This window comes from Colletotrichum destructivum, chromosome 2 (genome assembly GCF_034447905.1).
Source record: "Colletotrichum destructivum chromosome 2, complete sequence".
In the NCBI taxonomy this organism is placed as follows: Eukaryota; Fungi; Ascomycota; class Sordariomycetes; order Glomerellales; family Glomerellaceae; genus Colletotrichum; species Colletotrichum destructivum.
The window spans coordinates 3276616-3303443 of NC_085897.1; the positions used below are offsets into that span (position 1 = coordinate 3276616).

Below are 26828 nucleotides of genomic sequence, written 5' to 3' on the forward strand. Positions count from 1 at the left end.
AACTTGGTAAGAGCATCATCACTATAATACCCCAGCGTCGAGGCCCTACAGCCACCTCTGAGGGGTCGGTCGGCCCTAGCTGGACCAGATGCTGATTCCGGTCGTCGGCCTCTCCGACTCGGTGAAGCAGTTGCCTGCCAAACTGCGTCTGTGCCACAACGTCGGACTGGAATTTCTCCTTCTCCCTGTCGTTGGCTTGCTTGCCGATTACCGATTGGTGCTGTTCTCAGACCCATCACTGGTCACAAACAACTGCAGAGCCTGATGTAGCACAGTGGCGAATTGACCTCGCTCAGCAACAGCACTCACCGACGAGTGGCCAAAACTTTACTGCCAGCCCGGCGATTGTATCGTCGGTCGAGTTATTTTGGAGCAGCTTGCATCTTGAATGAAGCCATTGTGCACTTCATTACAAACACTAGACATGGCATCTAAGCAACCGCAACAAGGGTTTCCTTGCTACGGACCGTCTCCTCATTTCACCAAGTCGCAGAGAGGTATCTGCCGCCGTTACAACAAACATGGAGGAGGAGGAGGGGAACGACAATGGCACGATGTGACGACAGGGCAGAAACAAGTCGAGCAGTTGTTTTGAAGAGTTTCAACCTAGCGTCGACAAGGGACCGCTCGGGCTACGGATACAGGCTACGGCAGGACGAAAACACACAACGTTGGATCGGGCTGCAACGACGTTGTTGTCGGATCGAATTGTCGGTGCCGGGTAGTGCTATCGATTTCCCTTACGATCGCTTTCATAATAACCATGTTGGGAGGTTGCGTTCGCTGTCGAGCATCATTGTCATATCCTTTGACCCTCCAAAACTTATCGTTGCCCACTTGAACGTATCTTGGGCTCATCTCGTAAAAGAGAGGACATGCACGCTTGCAAGCGCGCTCGAATCAGCCGGACGGGCAATCCCCGTGGCCCTGGTCTACAAACACTGGTCACCTCCCATGGCATTGCGCATCCCCCTTCAAACGGGAAATGGCGGTGGAGTCCCCCATGATTGGGGTCATTTCTTGTGTCGATTGACAGTCGCCATCGACAGGGAATCCCTCTCGAAGCGGCTTATAGTTACTCAAGGCAAGGATGTCGGATTGGCTGTGCGAGGAACAGCCCAGCTTATGTTTCTATGGCAGGCAGGATCTTCGAGAACCTAGGCCTACGGCGCTACGCCGTGGAACCTTTAAATGACCGAGCATAGAGAAAAGGGACCTGAATCGCAGCAATCGGCCGAACGGTGACCATTAAAGGATGCACGGTATTATTGCGGGCAGAGACCAATCAAAGACACATCGGACGGTGCCTCTGTCGCCGTTGTGCACCGTTGGAAAACAGTCCAAAGCTCGTTCCTTTTTGACGCATCATCCCGAAATAAAGAGGCCGAGCAACTCAAGACGAACTAGTCACTGGGCCTGCCTCGCCCCCTAGGCAGAAGACTTTTCCTATCGGTCAGCGGATAGTAAGCCGCATCGAGGCCGTGGCGGGAGGGCGGAGCGATGGCTTGGATGCCGAGGAGGGGGGTGGCGGCCAGCAAGTGACTTCTCCAGCGCCAACGAACTGCGTGCTGCTCCTTGGGAGGGGGCGAGGAATGTAAACAACGAGACGACGATGAAAATCCTTGGGTCCGATAGGCAACGATTGGCAAGCACATGTCCCACGTCGCCCACGTTCCGGGGAGGAAGGATCCAAGTCTTGCCCTGTACCATGATGGTCTGCGGACACGATGCCAACTAAGCAACATAGCAACCAAACAACGCGACATCGACCTCATTTTGGCGCCTACAATGAATGACCTTGAGGTTCTGGCCGGCCCTCCGACTGGCCATAGGTTCGAATGAGTTGTTTTCCCAAGCAGCAGGGCACGCTGTTCCTGCATGCTGCTAGCAGGGATAAGAAAGGCGATCCGCAGGGGCTCCCAGGCACGAACCAGTGGGCGTTGCAGGCCAAGGGGGGCTAAAAAGGTCTAGGGCAAGGTCCCGTCAGCGAAGACGCCGAAGCACAAGCCCGCGCGTGCAGTGCAGTACCGGTCCACCGTCGTGCTTGCAGTTACGGTGCGCATTGCCAACCAGCTAAGCATCGCCGGCGATGGAATACCTCCGTCATACCCAATTTTGGACACGATTCCATAGCGCTTCTCGCCCAGACTCCCAAGCTGCTTCTGGTTCGTTCAGCCCGAGACCTGGTCCCGGGACGATTAGCATGGCACATAGGCACCAAGCAGGGGCAGGCTCCCTCAAGCGAGGCCTCATAATAGTGACACCATTTCTCTTGCAATTCTTAGTGTATCCCAATCCTCAGGGACCCAGAGAGAGTCAGGGACAACTACAAGGATCTGCGTCTCTCATCTCCCAACACTCAAGTTTGGCAGTTGGATCAGCACGGTAGCATGGCAATCCATGGTCAGTCCAGCCCTTCTCTCCCATTGCTGGCATCGGTACGGTTGACATACACTACGGATACCATGTCGCACAAGGAAGAAGCAATAGGCAAGGCCGAGCAAAGCGTAGCTACCTTAGTGAGGGCCCTGGTGTACGAACACACTGCAGACGGGGGAGGTCTGGGCCCCATGTCCTCGCTGGCACACCCACCCACGGGCCACTGGCCGCCCACACGCACCCCTCTCTGGCCGCGCAGGCGACCAACGGGGTTAATGGGACGTGACCTTACAGGCACAAACAGGTTACCATCGCTGGCATGATGTCCGGTAGCCCACGTCCAGTAAAGAGTCTGTTGGGGGCCATCGTGGTTGTTCGGCCGATTTAACAAAAAGGAGAAATACCTCGCCCGCCCCCTTCCCACACAGTTAATACCCTCGCTTCTGTCTCCTCACCGTTGCCTCTCCTCACCACTGCGTCCAGTGCCCACGTTCATTCTCTTGCAACTGCTCTTCGTCTTCGTGCTTTTTCTTGCACACCACACTCATTCAATCCATCTTTACAGATACCGACAAGACAGTCTCGTCAGTCCCTTGACATTGCATTCTTTACAGCCCATGCTAGCACTGCACGCACACGGTTCAATCGCAACACCTTGGTCACACGTCGACTGGTACTCAACATCAATCACTCCTGATATCAACCACAACACGTCGTGTTCAAATCAAACCAGTCAAAATGCGTTTCACCAGCGTCTTCGCTCTCCTGGCCGCCTCGGTCGCCGTCGCTCAGTCTACGGATGAGACCACGACGACTCTGACCTCGACCACGACCAAGACAGTGACCATCACCAAGTGCAACCCGACCAACACCGCTTGCCCCTTGTACACGCCGACCTCGACCATCGTCCCGACCATCAACTCGACGACTTCCACCTCGACGACGTCGTCGTCCTCTTCGTCATCCTCCTCGTCCTCTTCGTCGTACTACTACCCGGCTTCCAACTCGACTGGCTTTGCCGGTCCGACCGCCTCCGCTCCTTGGACCAAGTCTACCGCCCTACCCATCAAGACATCGGCCGACTCATCCGTTGCTCCCACCGCAGGCTCCGCTGTGCCCTCGGCACCTTCCAGCGCCGGCTCTGGCATTCTTGTTCAGAACGGCCTCCTGGCCGCCCTCGTCGGTCTCGTCGCCCTCGCCCTCAACTAAGTCGGCATGGTGCTCGTCATTTAACTGACTGGTCACTCTTACTTATTTCGATTCTCGACCGGTGGCTTGTTTATTCTCTGGGGACAGGCTGATTGGAGAGATTTTATTTGTTTTTGCCTTCTTTCTCATTCTTCTGGTTTACTATTCTCGGTGCGCGTGTGAAGCGGCTTAGAGCCTTGGTCACCGGATGGCCTTCATTTCTGGCCATAGACTTACTGTTTGGGCTTTAGGATGGTTTGGAGGAGTTTATACCTACATGGAGATGTCCGCATACATACCCGACAGATGATGCACGTACTCTGTTTTTTGAATGATACGACCCCGAAATGATCTCACTTTTCATGCTCCTCGATGGCACTGGCACTGGCATGCGGTCAGTTTCATGAATGACGAGCTCTTCGTAATTGATGCTGGTGACTGATTGTTTCGGAGCAAGATCTTTGTGCAAAGATTCAGCCGACACACAGGTGTTCCATCCACAAATGTTTCACCACAATACCGGAATTCTGTACATAGTTGAGGGTGCCCGGTTCATTTTAAAATGAATTCCTCCCTACCTACGGCCGCCCCTTCGTTATCTTGACACACGATATCATTGTCTAACCCGGACCCAGGCAGGTAGGAGGGCGTGCCAATCGCTGTTGTTTGCCGCAAGATAGGCGGACCAATGGCGACCGCCTTGGACGCCCATTCGACTCGAAGGGCAGGTTCGCCTCGCTGATTCGCCCATGTGGTTTTCATAAGTAGGTAGGTAGGTACCTGCCTACCTATCCTACCTACCCAAGGCAAGGTACTAAAGGAACGGGCCGCTTTTTAGATCTCGTGAACAAGGACGTCTAACGACTTCTCGTTACGCCTGTCGGTTTCTCATGTTTTGTTTTGAGATTTCCTTCTCCCGATGCTGTCACCTCTTTTGGGATGTCATCCTCAGCGACACCCGGTCGATCCTAATGTCGTCCCACGCTCGTTTTTGCGCAGCAGAAACAACTTAACAGCTCATCACCGCCCTCTCGATTTCCGACAATCGTGCGCCAACCAAGCGTCAACAGCAGCACGATCCCGGCTACCTGCATCCCTGCAGAGATCCCACTGACTTCTTCGTACCTGAACGGAGAGATCATCTCATAAGCTCGATTACGACGTGTCGATTGGGAGCGATAGGTGCATGTTGACAGCATGTATGTGCAGATGGATTAATCTATGCGGTGTACAGTAGCGCAGGACTCGAATTTCATTTTCTCCCTTTTCAGCTCTACACGTTTGCGCCAAATGCGAGACACAACGACGGTTCCCAAAGCACCCCAAACGAGGGGGGAAAACCCCCCAACGAAAACCAAACCCAGAGAAGAGAAAAAACCCTCCCGGCTAAAGAAGCCGCCACCGTTATTACAGATTATGCTTGTGGCAGTGTCCAGCATGCGCAATGCTTGTAGATGACTGCCGACATCTGGAAGTCTGCCCCCCATGTCGTTGCACCGCAGCAACTGTAAAGCTGTGCTTTGCCTCGGTATTGCAATGCAGCCGAGATTCGTATTCAGGTATCAAGACGGCCGGCCACAAACATGGCTCGATGTGGTGCACAGCACCGCCTCTTGCGTTCATGTCGCATCTCGGGCAGAGGGCCGAAGAACGGTAAAGAACGATGACGATGACGAAGATGACGAGTCTCGTCTGGCTGCTCGGCTGTTCCTCCAGTGTGCAATCAATCCTCCTCTCCGCTCGAGACCGAATCCTTCAGCACAAACCCTGAGCGCATCGGTCGCATAGGCTCTTGCCCGCTGATATCCGAACCTCACAACCACAAACCGACTTGTGGTCACAAAACTTGAGCGCCATGTGATTTGTTCGCGGCTTGTTGTAGGACCGGGCGTCTGTCGTGTGCGTGTTGCTCATGCTTCTGCAGCAGCTCGTGCTTGCCGGATGTTCTCTCATCATGGAAGGCCTTGCGCAAAGTTGGGACGGTTTTAATCAATTTGGGTCAACCGTTCATCCGTTCGAATAGTGTTCAACGGCTCGGCCCGTTGGGACTGTTATGACGGAGGGGCCGGGGCTGCCAGGTTTCGAGGAGGGAAGACGGACGCAATGCAACGGACAGCGTAGGCAAGAAAGTGGGTTTGACTTTGTAACGCGACACAGGGCTTCTTGAGGCTGAGCAGGTCCGGTTTTCGAAGAGCTCTCTGCACGAGCTGGCGACAACGTTCCCCTTTTGTTGATCGTCGGCCCCATGGTCCGGAAGGGACAGGACGCATACGCTTTATATGTTTTGCAAGCCGGTACCACACACACACACACAAACTCACTTACACCTTACAGCTGACCCGCGTGCACATGCGGGCGACGAGATGCAGAGGAGCCATGCAGGGTGACACTGAGCCTACACACTCTGCCTAAGTGATTTCCGCGTCCTCGGGTTCCCGAATTTCCTACCTCAATGGTGCCGAGACGTCGTCCTCTGAGCTGACTATCGGTCCCCAGGGCGCTGTTCCGAACCGAAGTTCTGCGTAATGTTGCAGGACGTTGATTAGGATGCTGGACCGTCTTTCAACCCAAGTTTTGTTCCCTCCTTCCCACCTCGTGTTTTAGTTTGCGGCGAGCCTCCCAGACTCGTGCCCCTCTCCGATAGGAGACTTCCAGATCGTTACGACCCTGTCAGCTAGGATGAGGCGAAGCCTGACTTGGCGGAACGGCAAGCTTACGCCTTCAGGACCATTCATGGACCATCGATTTCTACATAGACTCGAGAGGTTTCCGGTATCGATATTGTCCTCCTCTCGCGAGCACGCATCACGACACCAACCCGGTAGCTGCCCTCAAGCCTTCCAACACAACCACGCTCTTCGCTCAGTTCATGCCGAACACCTCTCAGCTGCCGCACCTCTCGACAGCACCAGACCAGACCAGACTGTGGCCTGTTCTGGCGCAAAACAATCTCGAAATTTCTGATGAGGTGCATTAGTGGATCAGAGAACGGGTACCTGACCAAGCCTATCCCTCTCTGGTGCGCAGCATGTGGAAACCTAGCCATATCCGACGTGATGTGGCCGGGGACTTCAACACAGGGCCGGTTGTGTTGACAAGGGGTCAGCTGTGTATCTCAGCTCTCGACTCCTTTTCACCTGCATCACCGTAGTACACGATGTCAGCCCGCCCTTCATCTTTGGTTGGCTCTACCAGTACCAGTACGAAAAGAAGCAAAGAAGCCGGCTGGAACGTCAAAACCCGGACCACGCCCGCCACAATTCTCCCTTCGCCTCTCGCTGTGAACAATCAGCACACGACACTGTCATGGGACATGCTAACCGATCATTGCCCTGCAGCCAGGCCACCGAGGCTAGACTAGAATATCCGACAGCAACTGGGTCCGGGGCAGGAGAAGTAGTGCGAGGATGTTGTGCAGATGGGCTTCCACAACAACTAAACGAGTGCCATGGCGGGCAGACTTGCGCGGCACCCCGGTTTCCGGGGGGGTAAGCAAATCCACTCTTCCAAGATACTAGCCTGCTCGAGCTGTCTATGACACGGTTCGACAGTGTATTGCTCCTTTGCCCTGGCCAGGGTCAGGGGTAAGCTGTCATTTTTCAACTTTGAGCGCCGAGCCAGTGCATCAGTATGATGGGACAGTGTCTTGGACACATTTGCCGACTGCCACCATGGTCCATTAGACACTGTCGTCGCAAGTGAGCAAGATTTGGCAAAGATTACGGCACGCATGCATCATTTACTGTGACGCTCGCTTTCAATACTCTCTTGTCACTGCGCCGCAAACTACATGCCTACGCCGTTGGCACCCCACCTCAAGAACCATGTCGTCGGGATTTGTGAGGGTTTTGGGCCGGGTGACGAGCCAGGGGGGTTGACGCAGCATGGCGCCCATTGGTTGCGGATTCCTTCACTTACTATGCTGCTCGTTAGTAAGTGTCGACTTACGGAACGTCCATCAAGATCGCCTAAATAAAGTGATCCTCACAAGATTCATCCCGAGAACACTATCCAATCGCTTGGCTTGATGCGTTTTGAGTCCGATGCTGTTGCCTGTGCTCTATTGGAACTCGCCAGAATCACGACCGTAGCACGCAAGCAATATTTTCTGCTTCTTCGTGAGGTCGACCATAGCGGGAAGAGGGACTGATTTCTTCGCCTCAGAATGTTTCCGCTCTGTTTTCTGGCGTCCTTTACGGCTTCGCACTGCATGGAATGTAAATGGGCGCTTTCTGAGAATCTGTGGCCTTCCAGGATTCGCTCTCTGCGCGTAGGGCGCATGCATGTCCCCACGCCTAGGGGGCATCAGACAATCTATGCTCGAGACAACGGGCATTAGGGACCCAGAGGCCACCTTCAACGGCTAGCTGTCGTAAGCCTAGGCTGCAGTACCGAGAGTCATCACAGATCACAAGTGCGGTCGTCGACGACATGCACCTGTCACTCTTTTCGTGTCCTAGTCACCCAGGCGAGCTTGTTCGGGGCTCAGGTGTTGATCGAGGATATGTAATGGTTTTGTCGAGCTACGGCTGTTAGCTGGAAGAGCTGACATGAAGACCACTAGACCCAAGGTCCATCAGTTGACAGCAAGCCTCACCCTGCGGCGGTCTTCAGGTTCATGTTCTTGGTTGGGTGCCATAATGGGGTCAGAGGACCGCCGCATGCCCCTGGACGGCACTGTCTGCGCCCCTTTCCTTCTGACATCAACTTGATGATTTCTCGAAGGACCGCATTCTCCTGTGTCTTCATTCTTATGTCTCTCTTCGAAGCTGAGAGACAGATACCTTCACAGCCTAGACCCTGCGGCATATTGACCATATGCCTTTGTTGCCGTTGTCATCCGAGCCAAGGAGGGTAAGGTTTTGACGCAGAGGTTCATCTCGGCATACATATTAGACTCTGTGACTCAAATGGATAACCAGGGCTAGCCGAGATATCGAGTAGTCACGGGGTAGGGGCCCAGGGATTTCTGGCGGCCTGAGTCTTTAAATGATGGCTGGGGGTAAGGAATCCTTCGTGCGGTCTGTCAAATCATCTGGACACACACGCGACATACCTTGCTGTCAATGGTCGAATAACTCGAAACACTGACGGCAGAGGAAGCGCTGGGAAGGCGCCCAAATTCTGTCATCTGTCGTTAGTCTGGGTTGCACCCGCGGGCAGCAGTGGAATCGAGAGAGACGCCAGAGAGTAGCATCAGACCCCCATACCCCTGAGGACACCTGCGTTTCCATGTTGCTATCAAAGCCGCGAGAAACAGGCCCCGGTTGTAGGGAAAGGGCAGGGTCTCCTGGAATCCCCCGTGACGGCACAGCCTACCGGACGGATGGAAATTTCTTTCATAACCTAGATTGGAGGTAAGCTGAAGTTCTGAGCCTCGTAGAGGAGTGGTTGGCGTGTTTGTTTCTGGTGTGCCAAAGATGATGTGTGTTTGGGTTCATTGTGCGTTGGTTCCATGTTGCTGTATGTCAGGGGCGCTGGACATGCCGAACCAAGCGGGCTTGTCAAAGGCTAGGACACTGGTGTCTTGATGTCCACCATCTATTTCAAACTTCGCATTTTCTACCATTGCTATTTTCCCTCCTGGGGATGAGCTATGGAGGTGAGCTGGTGCTCAAGTTCTGCCCGGGAGGACAGAGGACAACAAGTCTTGTGGTAGTCACAGCTCGCACGCAGAGCCGTGGCAGAGCCGTGGCCCTCTCCTCCCTGAACCCTCTTGTTCCGCACAGGGGCAGTATTGTCCTATAATAGAGACGAAAGCAGAATGGAAACTCCCGTATAGAGCCCATCCTTCACGATCGGGGAACAATCACCGACATTCTGGGGTTGGGACACGAGAAATGCCTCGCAACATGGGCCATTCCGCCTGGGTCACACATGCCTGTTGTGGTCTGAGGGTGGGATGAGCGGCGACCCCCTTTCGTACATTATCCTTGGACCGCCGGGACCGCCAGATTGGAGGGTTAGGTATCTGGCACAAGATATACCACGGGATTGGTATCATGATCATACCACAGGTAACGTACAGAAAAGGGGGGGGGGATTCCGTCTCCTGGCAAAGACATCCTATTGCCAATGCTTATGATAAATGCTTCACTTATCCGCGTTGATACTCCGGATCGCAACGCCTCAGCTACTGTCTTCCGTGATCACGCCGTGTAGAGCAAATGTAAGCTCGTGCATATGATACATGACCCGGAACAGAAACGCGAAGCCAGTAAGTTGGAGAAACCTCATCTTGTAAGCGGACGGTCGTCGGACTCGGACAGCTCCTCTCCAGCAGGCTCTCGATGTTCCCTCCATAGGATCAAGCTTGATGGCTTCCTGCGTCACCAGCCGTGGCGCCTGAAGAGGACTTTCGGGCGCAAGACGAACGAAGGTCGGTGTACTCCTGCGGGGGCAGCTCCTCGACCGTGACGTAGGCGAGCAGTTTCTCGACAGCTGAGCCTGAGGTTCGCTTGGCTCGGGAATCTAGACCGATCGCATAGGTTTTCAACCCCCCTTTCTGGCGACGATACGCAGAGCCTTCCGGGTTTGGCACAACTTCTCTGGACGCGACAAAAGACTAGCAAGTTGCCAACGTTGGCTACGGTAAGCGGTCGAGGGGTACAGTCGAGGATGCAACCCTTGAGACGCACTCAATGTGGTGAACGAGGCTCGAGCTTGGTGGGATGGCCATGTCACCGGTCCGCAAAACATAGACAGGTTGCCGTCGGAACACCTGGGGTTCTGTACTCTTCTGTTTCCACCCTCTCGCCTTTTTAGACTTGACAGTCGTCTGGCACGTCGTGGGCTAGTCTGATTTGGCTTTACGAGGTGCACTGCGGTCGCATATTGAAGAAAACCAGACAGATGGAGAGCCTGATGTCGGGTTGACTACATGATGTATTGATACATCGGAGCAAATTGCATCTTTTCGACGCCTTTAACGGTGTACGGGTGAAGAAAGCAGAGAGAACGTTTAGAGACGTACATATCTTGTCAACAACACGCTAAAGCGTCGTTTAACGACAAAAAAGAAAGTGCAAGTATAACACACAATGCACATATAGCAGCGGAGGAAGGAAAAAAAGGTGTAACGGAACAAGTGGTGGCGAGATTGAGACGGAAAGGCGACTCACCCCTCTTCCTTGTACATCTGGCATTCCCTCTAACACCTGTATAGCCAGCAAAGCGCAGGAGAGAGCACCCAGCTCAGTAAACAACAATTTGACTTACAAGAAGACAAAACCTACAGATACGGAGGCAGACAGACAGCTCCTGCTGGTTTATTCTTCTTAGGCCTCCAAGCGGGGACTACGAAAAACAGATAGAGTTCGCCGGCGGATTTATGTAACTTAAAATGGAAAAGAAAAAAACGACGTAATTCAACGGCCTTCTGTGGTCATCTGCACGATGAGCATTAGTATATGTATGTGAACTATTGCATTGCTCCCAACTAACTATCAATGGATGAGCACATCCACTAATTCCCCGATAGTCTAGTGGTGAGGATATCTGCTTGTCATTGCATTGCAACAACTCGCAGGGGACCGGGGTTCAATTCCCCGTCGAGGAGATCTTTTTTGCACATTGACTAGTATTGTTCACAACAAAAAGAAGCTTGTCCTAAGGGGTGATTTTCTCCCCTCTTTTTTTTTCTTTCCCTTTTTGCTTTCGTCCTTTATCCCCCTTTTTTTTTCTTCTTTTTTTTTTTGATGGTTGTAACGGGCGGTCGGGCAGTGGCGGGTGGTTCATGGGAAAGCCACAGACAGGGCCGGCCAGCTGCAGTCGTGCTTGAGTTGCCAGAAGACAGACCTCGCACACCCTCTCATCAGACACTTTCCTCAGTAAAAAGAGGACAACAAAAACAGACATGCAACACCAGGCATTCGCTGGTCGTCACCGACCCAACTACTACTCCGGCCCTCACTGGTTTATCGATGGGAGAGCGGACGGGATCCCGAGTTCTCCAGTGGGTATGGTCGCATGTGTCAATCCCGCGACCAGACACTGCTCTTGTAGACTCGATGGAGTGAAGGTTGTAGTGACTTGTCCAAGGCTTCGAGAGTTCCAACAGGGCGGCATTGGGGGTACCGCAACGCAACGGTATGCGTGATGTCGCCAAGTATGATTTCGCGAACCAGATGCTCTACCTCTTCAGAGGAGATCTACCCAACCTGCTCCTCGAGGCTGCGGTCGGCGTGAAGAGCCTCCCGGGTCGGAACAACGTCATGGTGTTTGTACAAATAGCTTACATAAATCAGAGAATTGGCCTTTCCATGTATGACTTGGGCGCACTGTCAAGTACCCATCAGATGAAGCACTTGCTTCTGATGGAAGGAAAAGATCGCATTCACTTGAGCAGGACGAGGAATTGGTTGAAGAGGCGCGAGTGTTAGATAGGCTGTTTGCCTCGGCACGCTCCCCCTCTCCTTGCGCGAACGGTCAGGGTGATGTACATATTTTGGTCTCTCTGATGAGGCTTGTCCTTGTCACAACCCTAACTCTGTTTTTACAGTCAGTCCTGTGCCTTCACGGCTGTTGATTTGTTGACCCTCCATAGTAAGGCATCGAAGATCCTAAAACGAACTCAATACTTGGGAACAGGGCTGCTGTTGACATATCACAAGTCTATAGAAACCACAGCATCACGAGCAAACTCCCCGAGACCGCTGTCGTGTGTGTACTTTTTGTGTATTGATGTGGAAAATCAAACGGGCAAATATCCTCTTCCACTTGTGTTCGTCTCATCCGACGACGATGTCTATAAAACATCCCCCCTGGAAACGAGACATGCCCACTGCCACTGCCTCGCTTTCCTCCTTTTGGCCTCTTATCTGTGGTCGAGCCGCGCGACAAAGACCAAAACAATTGTCTGTTTAACAAAAACCCTCGGCAAAAACCCAGCAATGGTAAATACAAGTACAATACAGTGTAGAGAGCCCCTATGCCCCTCCGGAACGCCTTAATAATCAAGCAGGTTGAACCAGCCAATTGTCGAGCCAGATATATATGCATCGAATGCCTGGAGAAGGGGAAGAGAGAGAGATGCAATTTTTTCATTGTCATCGTCGTCGTAGTCGCCTTGTCGTGGACATCATTCCGGTCAAAGCCGGCTTCCACCCGTGAACACCATCCCAGTTTGTCACAATCTCCAATATTACCGGAACCCAACGCCAATTCATGCAGAACAACATGGACCGGTCGTGATCATCATCATCATAAGTGGTTAGTAAGCAGTCGGTCCCGAGCCCCGTGGTCCAAGGTGTAGACTCAAGATCGAGGGCCAGGCTGGATGGCTCTGGACGGCACCTAAGCGCCAGAGACCTTCCGTGCTGCCGATGCTGCCGTCGCAGACATTGCAGAGTTGCCCACGCTGCCAACACGACCACTCGTCTTGCGTACTCCATCCTTGGTCCTCGGCGACTCTCCCGACCGCTTGCTGCCACGAACCTTGGTGAGAACACCCGATGCGCTGCTGACGCGGTCAACTTGCTTGACGCGTGACGTGCCGAGATTTTCGACGTCGTTGCTGGCATCATTGTCGATGTACGCCTGGTACACAGTGGCGGCTGAGTGGCTAACCGATCGCTTCTCGCTGCGGCCAGGCGATGCAGAAGGCTTGCGATGCGAGCGCATTCGCATGTGCAACTCCTCGTCGGACTCGGTGCTGTGGGATTGCTTGTGGATTGTGATGACCTCGGTGTCCTGATGGATACCCGCCTCTTCCTCGACCGTCGCTTGGTACGACGTGGATCTTTGGTAGGGATGGTGACGATCTGCCCTATTGGTCTTCCTCGGCTGGCCTGGTGTCGGCGCCGGGAGGTAGTCTTCTTGAACCCCAATGTTATTGCGGTCGTGATCGACTTCGCTCAAAGGCGTGCGGTTTGAGGTGCTGCGGTGGGGAGGTGTAGAGGCTTGGCCGGTGCGAAGCGACGTCTTCTGCATGGCGCGGATGGGGGTGCTCGGAGCAGCCGCGTTGGCGGCCATCTCCTTACGGAGCTTGCGCTCGACGCGCTCCTCAATCCACCATTCGCGGAAGACGCCCTGGTTGATGTGAAGCCAGTGCTGCTGGGGACCGACGACCATGCCGGGACGCATGAAGCGCATGAATGCGATGATCTCGTTGGCAGTGAAGCCGTGACGGTAAATAAGGTACGCGCCGATGAGGCAGCCAGTTCTTCCGAGACCGGCTTTGCAATGGACAGCGATGCCCTTCTTCTTGACGGTGATGGTCTCGTGCGCCAGCCTGATGAACTTGCGCACAGTGGTGAGAGGCGGGCAGGTGCCGTCGTCGAAGATCATGTCGAGGTGAGATATGCCCATGGCCTCGAAGAAGGACGGGGAGTAGAGGGGCGAGTTGAGACGGACGACGAGCCCAATGTTCCTCTCGGTAAAGTGGTTCAGAACGTTCTTGAAGGGTTGGGGTAGCGTCTTGTTCGCTTCCAATTGCCCCAGCGACCTGGGAAGCGCATCGAATTCCTCCGTGCCCTCCAGGACCTTGGCAATGGGCGCATGTTGGGGTGAAGCGAAGGCCAGGAAGTGTGGTGTGATCCAGTTGAAGTCTCCGTGCTCCACTCTCTCAAACTTTTCGTACTCGTCGAGGTCGAAGTTGTCCAGGGCGCAGCAGCCCTCTTCCTTGGCTTTCCAAACACCGTAGACGACATCCTGAACGGTGATGCCGTAGTCGGCTTGACTGTATCCAGCGTCGCGGAAGGGCATCAAAGGCGGGTCGACCTGGGCGATGGGGGCCAAGGCCAGGTGAGGGGGCCAGTTCTGGATGAGGACCATGTAGCAGGCGAGCATGCAGGCGGCGTTGGCGCGACCTGAAAACTCTGTCAGCAAGGTGGTCCAAATACAACGACAACGGAATGCGCTGCAACATACTTCTGGGGTCGGCCCTGCTCCAGAAGACGATGGGGCGGTCCTTGTTCTCCTTGGCTCCGAGGACGTCGTGGAACTGCAGGGCGAAACGGTACAAGTGGCCGATGTGCAGTGGACCGAAGTCATGGTGAAAGGCGTTGTACAGCAGGGTGTCGTCGACGGTGAAGTAGTGAGGCTTTTGACGGGCGGCGGTCTGGACGGGCGTAGGGCCCTCGGCGGCCCTCTGCGATCGCTTCCTGGGAGAAGACTGGACAGTCTCGCCATAGGGGAAAATGGTCTCGTCCGTGGGAGGATGGATGTACGCGGCCAGATACAGGCGGTCTGGGAGCCAAGTCAGAAGGGAGACGGGAAACAGGGCGCAATAGAGGTAGGGATGAAGCCAGGGTAAAGGGCCGTTGTAGCTGTCGCGCGATGCGCTCATGCCGACTTGCGACGTCTGAGGCGACCGAGGCAATTCAGAATAAGGATGCGACATGACTGCGATGATGGGGGACGAGAGGATGCGCAATGCGTGCGTGTTGTGAGCGCGGGCGGAAACACACCTGGGATGTACTCAATGACCTGGCCCATGTTGGGAGTCTTGGATGAAGGTGCCATTGATCTCGCGAGTCTCTGTTTCCTCCTGATTTGCTATGGCAATGGGAGACGAAGGAGGCAGTTGCTCTCGTGAGATGGCGCCTTGGAGGTAGAGATGCAAGCGAATTGCCTGTTTGCGAAAGGACACACGACAGGTGCCGAATGTGGACAGAAGCAAGCGAGGTTACTCCTTTGTATGCAAAGTAATGCGCGCGCAAGGGGAAGCGGTCCCTAGGAAGTAGCAATGCGTGGTGGTGGCGTTGGCGAGCAGGTCCGACAGGAATGTTGAAATGGGCGGGTCTGAAACAATAACAACAACAATGCTGTCTCTGTCGCGGTTGAGCCAGAAGAGGAGGGGGGAAAGGGGACGAAAAGGCACGCCCTCGAGGGAGACAGGAGCGACAACCCGATTTCTGGAAAAACCAGATGCTTCTTTGGCGGTCGAAAAAAATGGAGGGAGAGATATCGAGATGGGTAAAAGGAAGGTATTGCGAAGCGCAAGGAGGGACCGAACGATGGTGTTTTTGTATGGTCTGGCGTATGTTTTGCTGAAGCGGTCAATATGGGCCCCGACCCCAAACAGCAAGGGTTGGTTGTTGTTAGCCTCGCAGTGTTGTGCTGGCTGCCGGGCTGCCAGGCCGTTGTCAAGACAACCTGCCAGGGGGGAGCACTGGCCACTTGTGAGCTAGTGGCCAATCATTTGAGGTCGTTCGACTGGTCTAAGACGCCTCAGGCAATACGCACCCGCCTCCATCCCGCTCATCCCCCCCAAGTGATGGCCCCCTCTAGACCCTTTTGGGCGCTTGACGGCTGTTAACGACCGCACAAGCTGATCCCTTCCTCCCAAATCCCATGGACCTCTCCTGCCTGCGCATGTTGTCGCCTCCTGCTATGTGTTACCCATCCCGTCAAAACAACCAAGCTACTCCGCAGAAGTTCTAGGCTTGCTTATCGGGCGGCACTGCATCATACACACACCCGACAACTGGGCTGCTGCCGTCTGCGCCAGAGCAACCCCACGTTCGCATAGCTCTGTGGATGACGGACCGCACCCAATGGGGTCAAGCAAGCAAGTCACCTTAGGGACGGGCGGAGGTCCTGTGCGTTGTCGGGTGTCACGTAGCCTAATGCCACCATGGAAACAAGCCTACGGAATGGCGGGGCAGCTGCATTGCCCTTATTTGCTTTTCCCTCCCTTATTCTTTTTCTTTTGTTGTTGCCCGAGATCGATCTATCGGTTCTCCCCTATTTCGCCCTTATATCACTTACCCGTCCGCCATGTGTGTGCGTGTGTGTGTGTATGTATGTGTGTGTGTGTGTGTGTGTGCGTCAGTATAAATGTGTAGGTGACATCTCTCTATGTTTGCATGCACATGTTTTGTATTCCCGCTCGGTGGGCTGCGCCGAACGGAATTTCTGCGCCGACAATGACGACAGTCTTTTTCTGACAAGGCCGAAAACTGCCAGCGAAACTTCCCCCATTCCTACCTTTTTTGTATGTTTTTTTTAAACTCCCCCAAAAGCACCCCCCTCCACATCCTTCCCCTCCCCCTCCAAGCGCAAATTGCCGCGCTCAGCACCACGACCATGGCCGACAACAACAACAACAACAACTCTGCTGATGACGGGTTTCCCTGTTCCTTGTGAGTCGTCGTAGTCGTATTGCTTTCCTTGCCCCTCCCACCCCCTTCCCGCCTCCCTTGCGGCACACTGTCTCTGAATCACCACCGGAAAGAAACAACCCACTAAGACATCAAGCCACAGGACCATCGACGTCCCCTTCCCCACCCCGCGCCTTGCCTCCGTTGCTCACAAGGCCCTTGCCGTCGACCAGGAGCTGTCGCCGCTCGTCAGACGCACCTTCTCCATTGACGACGACGCCGACGCCGCCTCCGTCCTCCGCGTCCACTACAAGGCCACCACGAACCGCATGCTCCGCGTCGCCGTCAACGGCCTCATGGAGAGCCTCAACCTAGTCGTCGAGGTGATGGAAGAGCTCGACGTTGACGTCTTGGAGCACCACCACCAGGACCCTCAATGAGCCATTCCGCGACAGGGAAGTAGGGGCGGTTACAGATGTCGAAGAAGGAAAACGCTCGCGAGCATGGTGTGGACAGGGAGCGGAACGATGCATCATGATTCTTTTTTACATTGTTTGTGATACCCTAGAATATACAATAGCCACATGACATGTGGCTACTTTTGTGACATGGGGAGGAGCTCGGTCCTGGAATCATCGGGTATCGGTACTACTTGCTAAGCTCGCTCAGTTCTAGACTTGTCTAGGGTGTTTGGGCCCGAAATGCGTTTGCGTGTGCCGGCAAGAGCCGCCCGCAACCTGAGGCGAAATACAGTGAGCAAATGTATGCTGCCTGTGAACTATACAATTCCAAAATGTCCCTCCGTGCCCTGAATTAGTTTCGTATATCATGCCTTGCCAGTTGCTCCGTCTTGTCGCAAGCCCCAAAGTCGTTGTTGCCATCGGGCTTGCAACTAGCTCTCTGCCGTCTCCTTTTGCGCCGAGCTTGCCTGCAGTTGCAGCTTCTTCTCGGCCTCTTCGGCTCGTCTGTTGGCGTCGGCGACTTCCTGCTTCAGCTGCTTGATGTACTCGATCGCGAGCTCCACAGTGCTGGCCTTGCTGTTCGGCGCGCCGCCTGCCTTGGCCTCCCTCTCTCTTTCTTTCCTTTCTTCGGCCTCGCTCTTAGAGTCTTTGGGTGGCTGCGGCAGCAATGTCGCGATTTCTTGCAAGGCCGAGTTGATGCGGTTGCGGCGGCCCTGTTCAGCGATTTTATGCGACGTGCGTTTCGATGTGAGGTTGGTCGACAGCTCGCTGGGATACGTTACGCCGGGCACTGTATTACCCTCGAGGATATTTTGATAGTTGGACTTGGAGGCCAGCAGACGGGAAGCCGTGTCTTCGGCCGACATACCACCGGGGGTGCCGGGCAAGAGCGGCTTGATGCTGGGAGATATCCTCGGTCGTAACGCAGGGGAAACATGCACCGAGCTGACGCTGCCTCTCTTACCCTGAGCGCCTCTGGCCATGAGCTTGGGCGTCTTTCTTGCCGTCGGGCCAGTTGAGCCAGGTCCAAGGTTGGGACTTGCGCTTGCTGAAGCGGCGGTGGCAGGTTTGGCAAAAACTGGTGAAGGCAGCGGCTGGGACGATGAGGCCCTTGCCGAGCCCGGGTCGGATGGCGACTGGGTGGACGTCGCCGTGTCCAGTCTCGGAGGCTGTGGTTTTGAGGAAAAGTTGACCGACTCGGGTAATTCGAACGACTCGATGTTGTCTGGCATTCCTAGATCCTGTGGATTTGACGAGGCTGAGTTGTTCGCGCTGGAAGCAGGCAGTCTCATCAGAGAGGCCGGCGTAGCAGGGGATGGTTTTCCTTGGATGTGGGCCGGTATCGCGGGATGTGGTTGGGGTTGAGGCTGAGGCTGGATGAATGGCGATTTGCTCGACTGTTTCGGCTGCGGAAGGGGCGGCGGCGGCATATCTGAGAGATTCTCAGGAGATACCGATGCGTTTTCCGATTCCTCGCTGCTCATGGGGGCCGGCAAGGCGGTCGAGGGTAACATTTGGTCCAGGCCGTCCTCGTTCACTTCTCGAAGAGCCTGGGAAACCATCTTTGGTGTTGCTGTAGTCTTCTTGCGCTGGGGCTTCGAGATGGGTGACTGTCGCACGCTGCTCTTTGCCTTTGCCCTCGAGGCGTTGGTCTTGCGGGCCTTCTTTGCCAGGTCGACGACGGGAAGCTGCGTGGCCGTTTCGACTTCCATCTCGGCCGGGGAGTTGTGGGCCGAGAGTGACGACCGTCTGTCATACAGGATACCATGGTCGCTTTGCGCATGAAGTGCTGGGGACGTCAGAGGGCTGAAATATGCGCCCGGAATGGTGAACCCGCCGGCTTCCATCTGGAAATGGGGATCCAACGGGGTCACTGCGGGTGAGACCAGTGGAGTAAAAGCCATCTTGAAGGGTTAGCTGGGGGTTTGAACTTGCGAATCAAAGAGAGGAGATTCTTACGTCCTGCTGCTCCTTCATCCGCTGGTACCTGCTGCCGAACATGGGCGTGTGGCTCTGGTCTGTCGAGAAGAACTGGTTGCTAGCGGCCGGCATCTCGAGACTCTGGGGCGTTGGTGGCACAGCATGTGTCTGGTTCGTGTAGTAGGCAACTTGCTGTTCCTGAATCTGGCGGTGCTGCTGCTGCATCCGCTGCTGCTGCAGATACTGGATCTGGGCGTCGATCTCCGTGATGGCATCGGTGGGCGTCGCCGGGGGAATCATCTGGGTTGGGATGGCGGGATGCGCAGCGGCGGTCGTCATGTTGATGAGCTGCGCCTGCATGGCCGAGTTGGCATTCCCCATGACCATGGAGGCATCGGTCCCTCCCATCTGAGTGTCGAGCTGCTCACGCCCGGGCTGGTGCATCATTCCCGAGGCGTTTCCAGACTGATAATCGTGAAAGTCGAAGGGCATGGTGTCGCCGAGGTTTCCCATGCCGCCCATATCCAAAAACTGCTGGAACTCGTCATCGTGGTTGGCTGCCAAGCCAGGGTCCTGGGGGTTCCAAGAGGCGGCGTCCATCATGACCAGACTGACTTTCTGAGCCGCAAGCTTTCAACGTGTCGACGGCCAATGCCGGGAGGTGGGTGGTGTGCTCGTAAGCAATTTTCGAGATCCAATAGAGCCCTTTCTTAAAAGCTCAGGTCAACAGCTGCAATCGTCGTCGGAACGTAAGTCGATAGCGACAGTCGAGGGGGCGATTTCTGGGGTGAAGTCGGTCTCTGAAAGGTCGACAAATTGATTGCGAACGAGGAAGGGGACGTAGGGCCGCTTATCGGGGTCGGTGGTGTTCGAGATTCGTGGGGAACAATGACGGGTGTTTAGGGCGCACAAAGTCCAAAGCGCAGTGCCTCGCGCCGAAGGGTTCGGTTGGAGACGTTAAGCTCTGCTCTGTCAACGCCAAGCAAAGCGTGAGTTGAACAACTCGGGTGAGTGACGGACGAAGTTCTTCGAGTCGAGAAGGGAGCGGTGGAAGCAGGAAAACCTGCCCCTCGTGGCGGAGAGAGAGTGAGAGAATGAGAATGAGAGGCTGGCAGAGGCTGGCAGAGAGCGACGCTACGGCGAGAGACGGAGAGGCAGGTAGTGGCAGTGGCAGCGGGAGCGCGAACGAAGCAGGTGACAATGGTGGGGGTGCAGTTGCAGGTGCAGGTGCAGTTGCGCTCACACACCCCAGAGGAGGATGGAGGTGGGGGAAGGGGGCGCACTGAAAACTGCCATTGGCGGTTGGTGACTGGTCGACGAGCCCGTGGGCACTTTCATCTTATTTCATTTCATCGGTTTGCGGACGCCGGCCGGATCCAAGCTTCGGAACCTCAGCACCTTTGCTAGGTCGTACATCCCATACCTACCTTACTTACCTGCCTAGGTAGGTAGACTTGGGTAGTGAGAGAACTGGCCCGTGCCCGGCATCCTCATGCTCCCCTCTCAAGCCCTGGGGACTCCCTGATACAAGGGTCTTTCGAAGATTTGGTCGAAGCGACCGACAGGTGGCCGCCGCCAACCGAGTGAGTGCGAGAAAATGCGACAACAGCGCATCCAATTACCTCTCACGAGTCGCAGACACGCACACCTCCGAGGGTTGAGGTAAAGGTCTTGACTAAGTCCACCCACCGAGTTGCCTGCCCCGAATCAAAAGGCTTCCGTCTATCTGTGCTCAAGCCGGCCCTGTCCGACCCTTGAATTATTATTTTTATTTTTCCTCTCCCACGGGACGACAACGCGAAATACCCCTTCTATCGCTGGCAAAGCTCCAGCTGGGAGGGTTGCCCCTCTCGGAGTGATTGTCGGGGAAATGGAGAGACCACCGCACTCTCCAGCCAAACAAACCCACAAGTCCCCCGGCCATGGAGTTCAACCGGACCAGGACGAAGAGAACGCAGAAGGAAAATTTTCTCGCACGATGCGCCTCTACGGCCAGGTGCTCCCACCATTCAAAAGACCCTGAACTAGAAAGATTGAATTGTGGTGGACCCGGTCTCCTATCGGCAACGGCGCCGGCGCCGCGCTACACAAGTTCGTCGCAACCGAGCTCGAGCTTTACCGCTCCAGGCCGGTACAGACAAGGCATGCACGCACGCGGGCGGGACGATGGGTTCCAGACGCCTACAAGAGACACGTCCCGCAGTCTCGGATCGACCTGTTGGGTGAAGAATCGAATCACTTCACCAACGAGAAGACTACGACAGCCAAGCCCCAGGGTAGAAGCAAACGACCAGGTGTAGCCCCCCCGGCCTGGGCGTCGCCACATTCCGTCTCGGCCGGCCGAGTCCATGTCCACAGCCAATTTGCAACGCTGCTGCCCTGCAGCGCGGTTTAATCTCGAACCCGAAATCGATCCAGCACTGCCTGCCTGCAAGTCATGAAGGGGTATTTGCACAAAGACACTACTTCAATGAATATGGGGACCAGACACATCAAAATGCAACCTGTGGTTCCGGTTTTAATTAAGCTGACCGGCAGTTAAGCGTCGATATTTCATGTCGCAGTCGTATCGGCCTCGGGGCCCATTGCAACGCGTGGATTTGGACCAACAACTATGGGAACCCCCTGTTAGACTACGTAGTTGTCACGAGGGTTGCTCACGTTGCTGAGTCACTTATGGAGGTACCTTTTGTCCTTAACGGTGTCCTCGACGCGACGGAGCATCTTCAGGCTACAGAAGCTCGTGTATGTCCTGTGTGCGGGCTGTCTGCGCGGATTCGATTTTATTAGGTAATAGTCGTTCAAGAATAGCCGCACTCTGGTCGACCTTCACGCTCCTCGTTGAGGGGGGGAGAGGGGCTTTGCAATCCCGGTCGTGAGCCCTCCCCCCATAAGTTACTGGTCAATCTGCCCGATGAGCAATGACCAGGCTTGCGGAGGGTACGTGCTAGTGGCTGAACTGTGGAATCTGTTCGTAAGTGTGGCTTGCCGCAATCTTGTCACATTCCGATCTCCATCACCTATTCTAGCCCTTTCGCAGCTTCATGTTCCAGAGGTCAACCACCATCCAGAAAATGTAGCCGCCCGGCTGGTCGCAGAGGCTTGAAACGATTAAGCTTCTCTCTCGTCCCTCTCATCCCCCTTCCCCTTCGACATATCCGAATTTCACTCAACATACTGCTCACACGTCTTTTCTTCCAGTCCCATTCTTCATCAACCCGCTAAGCCTTGGCAGGCTCCTCCTTCGGTGCCTCTCATCATGTGAGACTCCAGCTACTTTGGTGCGTTGGCGCAGACATCGTGGGGCGGCGCATCTCCCTTGAAAATCCATCCAATATATGCCTCCACAAACCCAGCGGCAAGACGTCATCGTCGTGTTGCCAAGTGCCTAGCAGGGACAAACACGTCGATCATTGATGCCGCTGTACATATACCAAATGTACCAATGCTCATGTTTCTTGGTATCTACTTGCAGAGAAGGCTAATCGGCAAAATCCTAGGGCTTCGATTGGTGCGGCAATAATTACTGGGTACAGCATATGATGTTCGACTGAGCAACGACATCTTCAGACGGCGCAACTTTTATGTGCTGTCTCACCAGAAGGCGCTTTTCTACACTGCAGATATACTAGAACATGATGGGCTTGATCGTGCGGCGGCTTGCCCTGGTCGGGCACAGTTCGGGCTGCCTGACGCTGATAATGATACAGCTTAACAGTGACGGTCAACGGTTGACAATTCGCTTGCTTGAAGACAGACTTGCTTGATATGCGGCTCGCGAGATTGATCATCAGCCGAAGGAGAGGACTTGCGCAACAACTATCCGTGGTTAACCGGAACGGAGGATTTGTGATTAGAAGTTGATCCCGTCTCGATCCTAGTAACCAAGAGGACCCGAAATGCGGCTGTTCTCTCTTAACGAGATTCCAACAAACGACTGTTAGTTCCTTGTCGCCGCCGCCGCCGCCACCGAAAGTGCAATCGGCCGGCTCACTCCCGTCCGGGGATACGAGCGAATGATAACAAGATCCAGAGCATAAGAAAGCGGAAAGGAGAAATATGTATAAGTGCGTAAGTTACCGGACGAAGTGGTGTCCCGGGAGGTTGAGCTAAACCTCGGCGGTCATGGTCCACAATCCACGGCCGCATCCGGCGCAGGGCTTGCGATCAGCCCCGGGCCTTCCCAACCGCTCTCCCTATCTTCCCAGCTTTCGCATCACCAACATGTATCCCCCTTCCCGTCGGAGCCAATCATCGGCCCCGGAAATCAACCCGAGGTTTCTCCCTCAATCCCCATGTTGCGCGTGTGGCTTCCCAAGGTTCCGATCGACTGAAAGCCATCTTTGTGGCTAGAACCTGTCCGATTCACCCGTCCTCCGCCAGTGTTGTTCTGGGCTTTCCGCCATGTTCCCTTCATCCCGCCGGATGCGGTTCGGTGGCTCTCTGGCCTGGAATTCTTCGTCGTTCCACCCGACTTCTGTCTCAGTGATATAAGTGCATGTGGATCCGCCTTGGGGGATGGGTTTGTTGTGTCTTTCCGCCTCTCCTTTGTATTGCAAATACCCTGAGTTTCCGCCTTGATTCCCTCGGAGGGTATCCCATTGACAAAATATCAAGGCAGCACACTCAAGTCGGGGCCGCCGTTACCGACGTCATTCGAGGTATAAAATTCACCGCAGAACGTTTACCCGGTGAACGTTTCGGTCCTGCCAGTATACGATGGCAGGTCTGCCAGTGACGGCGAAAGCAGAGTGTTGGGTTTGGTACGGGTTGGCCATCTGCTCGGTCATCATGAGATTGTCAGTCCAGCGCGTGCTTCCGCCTCGTCGAGCTTCACGTTGCTAACAAGTGCGCCAAGTATGTCACAGTATATCATCAGAAAGCGCAAGTTCCTTCGCGACATTCCCGCGGATGATATTGTGATGCTTGTTCTTGTCGTACGTCTCCTTCCACCCCCGCATCGCTTCATCGTGGGCGTCCGCTTCTAGTTTCCATTGCCCCTTTTCTTTTTACGTAAGAGAGGCTTCATCCGTTTACTGACACGTTGACCTGGCCAGTTTATATATACTACGGCAATCGCTACCCTATACATGTACTTCGAGATTGTTGCAGAGACCGATTTCGAAACCATCACCCCCGAGCAAAGTGCCGCAATCGGCTACGAGCTGGGGGTTCTCAACATCCTCGCCGAAACGGCCATAGAAACAACGCTGTGGGGTAACAAATGCTGCCTCCTCATACTCTACAACCGCCTGACGTACGCTTGTTATCCCACCATCTGTTTGATGCCTATGGAAAGCTCACGAATGAAAGTCTCTTTGGTCACTACCGGAAGACGTGGTTCGCCGTCGCCGCCTTCACGGGGCTGGCATACCTTATGGTCATCGTGGCACTCTATGGAGGGTGGTGTCGTCCATTCTCCGACTACATGGAACTCGTGCCTGGAAACTGCAAGTCTCCCCACTGGTCAGGACACCGTTGACGGGCTTGTATGGCTGCGAGCAACTGTGTGTTCAGCAGCGAGAAACTCTGGCTAACGCGATGCTCAGTGGAGTGCTTGACGTGGACGAATTACAACATCCTGCAGATCACGATGAACCTCTCGACGGATCTTATTCTGCTGCTAATACCCGTAACACTTATCAGCAAATTGAAAATGAGGATTGGAAAGTATGCGCCACTTGGGATTGCTCCTGTATCGGCTCGAAAGCAAAGTGCTAACGACCATGGTCTCGCCAGGAAAATCCTTCTCATCTGCCTCTTCAGCATGGGCGTATTCGTCGTAAGTTTTTTCCCCACAAACGAACAAACAAACACCTCGACCCCCCTCCCCCAAACCGAGCAACCTCGCCCGCCTGGTTTTCTAACGAAACGCTCCGTCATATACAGATGCTCTGCGCAATCTTGACCAAGGTCATGGTCTTCACCCACTCGGTCGATCCCGTATGGTTCCTGTGGAGTGTTCGAGAGGGCAGCACGGCGATGCTGGTCGGCAACCTCGTCCTCGGCTTGCCGATCCTCCGGACCTGCTGGCGCTTCTTCGTTCCCAGAACCGACGGCAGCTCGGGGGCCAAGTCGTCAAAAGCGAGCTCGGGTATCACGGGCGACTCGTACGCTTCAAGGAAGGCCATGGGCGACACAGCGGCCTTGGAGCCGCTCTCATCGAGGTCGGCGCCGACAGGGCGGGTGGCGATCAACAGCGTTTACACGGACATCGAGCTTCACGGCAAGGACGGTACGCAGGGCATGACACGGAGGCTTTCGGTCGGGCAGGAGAGCGTATGAGACTCATTTGGTCGAGTCGAGGGACGGAGCGGCGGATAAGGCTCATAATGTTTAATGTAGGCTATGTGACTCCACGGACAGTTCGCTGTAGGGAAGCTTTGTAGAGAGTAACTCCGAATCGAATGGTTCTTGTGCTACCAAATCAGTCATGTTCATATACCGGCTCACAAGAGTATCTTCTAGCCGATCATATGATTCAGGGACTGAACACGAAACCACATATCCAGCCGGACAGGCTATTCGTAGTCGGTGGTCCTTGTCTCGTCTGCTTTACTGACCACCCAAGGTCTCCGTAAGCATCCTCAACTACTGAAACACCTCGGCATCCCCCCTTTGACACCATCAAGGGGAATAGTTCGTGGAGCTGGGGGGGTCTATAGTTCCAAGGCTTGTTCCGAGGTTACTCTGAGGCTAGTGGGAGGTTGTCCGCGTCCCCGCCGAAGAGCAGTTGCTAATCGTTGCACCGAGAACGTTGGAGAGCGTGAGCATAACTCGGATCGCATACTGGAAGGTTTTCGTGTTGCAATGCTGGACACTATCCAAAGCTGGGTTCCTCGTCATGTTATTCGGTATTTAGTGGCATTAACAGGTGCATCTGGGTTCGAAAGCGTACAGATTGGCAGTTGGATCGTGAGGTGCAAGGGAAAGAGACGAACCTGAATCTCGATTCCGCATGGGTATGTATTATTCCAAGACACAATGCAGCACCGGGGAGGAAATCTCGTCTCCCTCAGATATTCGAGCCTTCAACGCAAAGAATCGCATCTGTGCTCCCTTTTTTTGATGTATTTAGGTCTAACGTACATGCATACCAAGTGGCCCAGACGTTAGTGATATCTCTGTTTTCTAACACGTATGCCCCGTTTTTCTTCTTCTGATATAGAGACTGTGACCTTGTTATTCTCCTCTTGGCCTAGTTTGTGACCTCGATCTATAAAGCCCGATACCTGGACGAACAGCCAAGATTGCCGGAATAATGCGCAAGGAGACCGGATAGGACTATGCGATGGTGGAGGGGAAGCAGTGAGATGGTGAGCAGAAGCTCGTGTGATTAAGAGATCAAGAAAGAAAGAAAAGGGGGACCAGGCAGGCAATCCTACCACCGACTACCAGTGGGCCAGAAACGACGACCGTCTCTCATCCAGGAACAGAGAGGCCCCCATAAACCAGACCCGTCATAGATTCGGCTTGAAAACCAAAGTCGGGAGGCACTTGCTTCCAGTCGTCTAGGCGAACATGTCCCATTTTCCCAGATATGGTTGCGCCCGGCGAGGGCTTCTTCAATGTGATCCATACCCTTCTGTATTGAAGGCCGCCAAGGAAGCCTACAAAACATCTCTAATGATACAACGGGCTTTGGAGACAACAAATCATGTCAATTACTCGGCAAAAATGGGCCCTTTTCTCTATCAAATGTGTCACGGCAAGATCATAGGAGATGGCATGGATAAGCAGACCAGGAGACGAGGCTATCCCGCGCTTCGCCTTTCGGCTCCCCAACCTTTTCATCCTGAACTTCCTCCTGGCTCTTGTATTGTTACATCTCTTTTCC

General features: G+C 54.5%; 6 protein-coding genes across 6 annotated transcripts; 3 read left to right on the plus strand and 3 right to left on the minus strand.

The window, feature by feature from the left end:
- Positions 1-1446: 1446 nt before the first annotated feature.
- On the minus strand, positions 1447-1710 carry CDEST_03224 (uncharacterized protein; the record flags this gene model as incomplete). The annotated part of the gene is made up of 1 exon (XM_062919383.1): positions 1447-1710. The coding sequence occupies one exon, from the start codon at positions 1708-1710 to the stop codon at positions 1447-1449; it is 264 nt and encodes an 87-aa protein (XP_062775434.1).
- A 1104-nt stretch (positions 1711-2814) lies between these two features.
- On the plus strand, positions 2815-5806 carry CDEST_03225 (uncharacterized protein). Its single transcript, XM_062919384.1, has 2 exons — positions 2815-4335; positions 4388-5806. Exon 1 carries the CDS (start codon positions 3118-3120, stop codon positions 3586-3588), a length of 471 nt encoding a protein of 156 aa, XP_062775435.1. The 5' UTR covers positions 2815-3117; the 3' UTR covers positions 3589-4335; positions 4388-5806.
- Positions 5807-12163: 6357 nt separating this feature from the next.
- CDEST_03226 (Putative tyrosine-specific protein phosphatase) lies at positions 12164-15627 on the minus strand. Its single transcript, XM_062919385.1, has 3 exons — positions 14976-15627; positions 14437-14754; positions 12164-14375 (listed from the first exon to the last, which is right to left on the minus strand). Exons 1-3 carry the CDS (start codon positions 15028-15030, stop codon positions 12862-12864), a joined length of 1887 nt encoding a protein of 628 aa, XP_062775436.1. The 5' UTR covers positions 15031-15627; the 3' UTR covers positions 12164-12861.
- A 900-nt stretch (positions 15628-16527) lies between these two features.
- CDEST_03227 (Putative myc-type, basic helix-loop-helix (bHLH) domain-containing protein) lies at positions 16528-20279 on the minus strand. The gene is made up of 2 exons (XM_062919386.1): positions 19031-20279; positions 16528-18975 (listed from the first exon to the last, which is right to left on the minus strand). The coding sequence occupies exons 1-2, from the start codon at positions 19592-19594 to the stop codon at positions 17503-17505; spliced, it is 2037 nt and encodes a 678-aa protein (XP_062775437.1). The 5' UTR covers positions 19595-20279; the 3' UTR covers positions 16528-17502.
- Positions 16597-17050, plus strand: CDEST_03228 (Putative CTAG/Pcc1 family protein; the record flags this gene model as incomplete). Its single annotated transcript, XM_062919387.1, has 2 exons — positions 16597-16652; positions 16774-17050. The coding sequence occupies 2 exons, from the start codon at positions 16597-16599 to the stop codon at positions 17048-17050; spliced, it is 333 nt and encodes a 110-aa protein (XP_062775438.1).
- A 1712-nt stretch (positions 20280-21991) lies between the features above and the next one.
- On the plus strand, positions 21992-25415 carry CDEST_03229 (uncharacterized protein). Its single transcript, XM_062919388.1, has 8 exons — positions 21992-22430; positions 22492-23790; positions 23850-23928; positions 24049-24248; positions 24305-24441; positions 24541-24661; positions 24731-24773; positions 24881-25415. Exons 2-8 carry the CDS (start codon positions 23711-23713, stop codon positions 25274-25276), a joined length of 1056 nt encoding a protein of 351 aa, XP_062775439.1. The 5' UTR covers positions 21992-22430; positions 22492-23710; the 3' UTR covers positions 25277-25415.
- The last annotated feature ends 1413 nt before the right edge of the window (positions 25416-26828 follow it).

Bases quoted from the DNA above. Each gene is read 5' to 3' on its own strand.
- CDEST_03229 (XM_062919388.1), top strand. From the start codon at position 23,711: ATGGCAGGTCTGCCAGTGACGGCGAAAGCAGAGTGTTGGGTTTGGTAC. The intron at 24,662-24,730 runs GTATGCGCCACT...TGGTCTCGCCAG, and splicing joins TTGAAAATGAGGATTGGAAA to GAAAATCCTTCTCATCTGCC. The intron at 24,774-24,880 runs GTAAGTTTTTTC...CGTCATATACAG, and splicing joins TCAGCATGGGCGTATTCGTC to ATGCTCTGCGCAATCTTGAC.
- CDEST_03225 (XM_062919384.1), top strand. From the start codon at position 3,118: ATGCGTTTCACCAGCGTCTTCGCTCTCCTGGCCGCCTCGGTCGCCGTC.
- CDEST_03227 (XM_062919386.1), bottom strand. From the start codon at position 19,594: ATGATGGACGCCGCCTCTTGGAACCCCCAGGACCCTGGCTTGGCAGCC. The intron at 18,976-19,030 runs GTAAGAATCTCC...TAACCCTTCAAG, and splicing joins GGATGAAGGAGCAGCAGGAC to ATGGCTTTTACTCCACTGGT.
- CDEST_03226 (XM_062919385.1), bottom strand. From the start codon at position 15,030: ATGGCACCTTCATCCAAGACTCCCAACATGGGCCAGGTCATTGAGTAC. The intron at 14,755-14,975 runs GTGTGTTTCCGC...CTTGGCTCCCAG, and splicing joins GGTCATTGAGTACATCCCAG to ACCGCCTGTATCTGGCCGCG. The intron at 14,376-14,436 runs GTATGTTGCAGC...CAGAGTTTTCAG, and splicing joins GAGCAGGGCCGACCCCAGAA to GTCGCGCCAACGCCGCCTGC.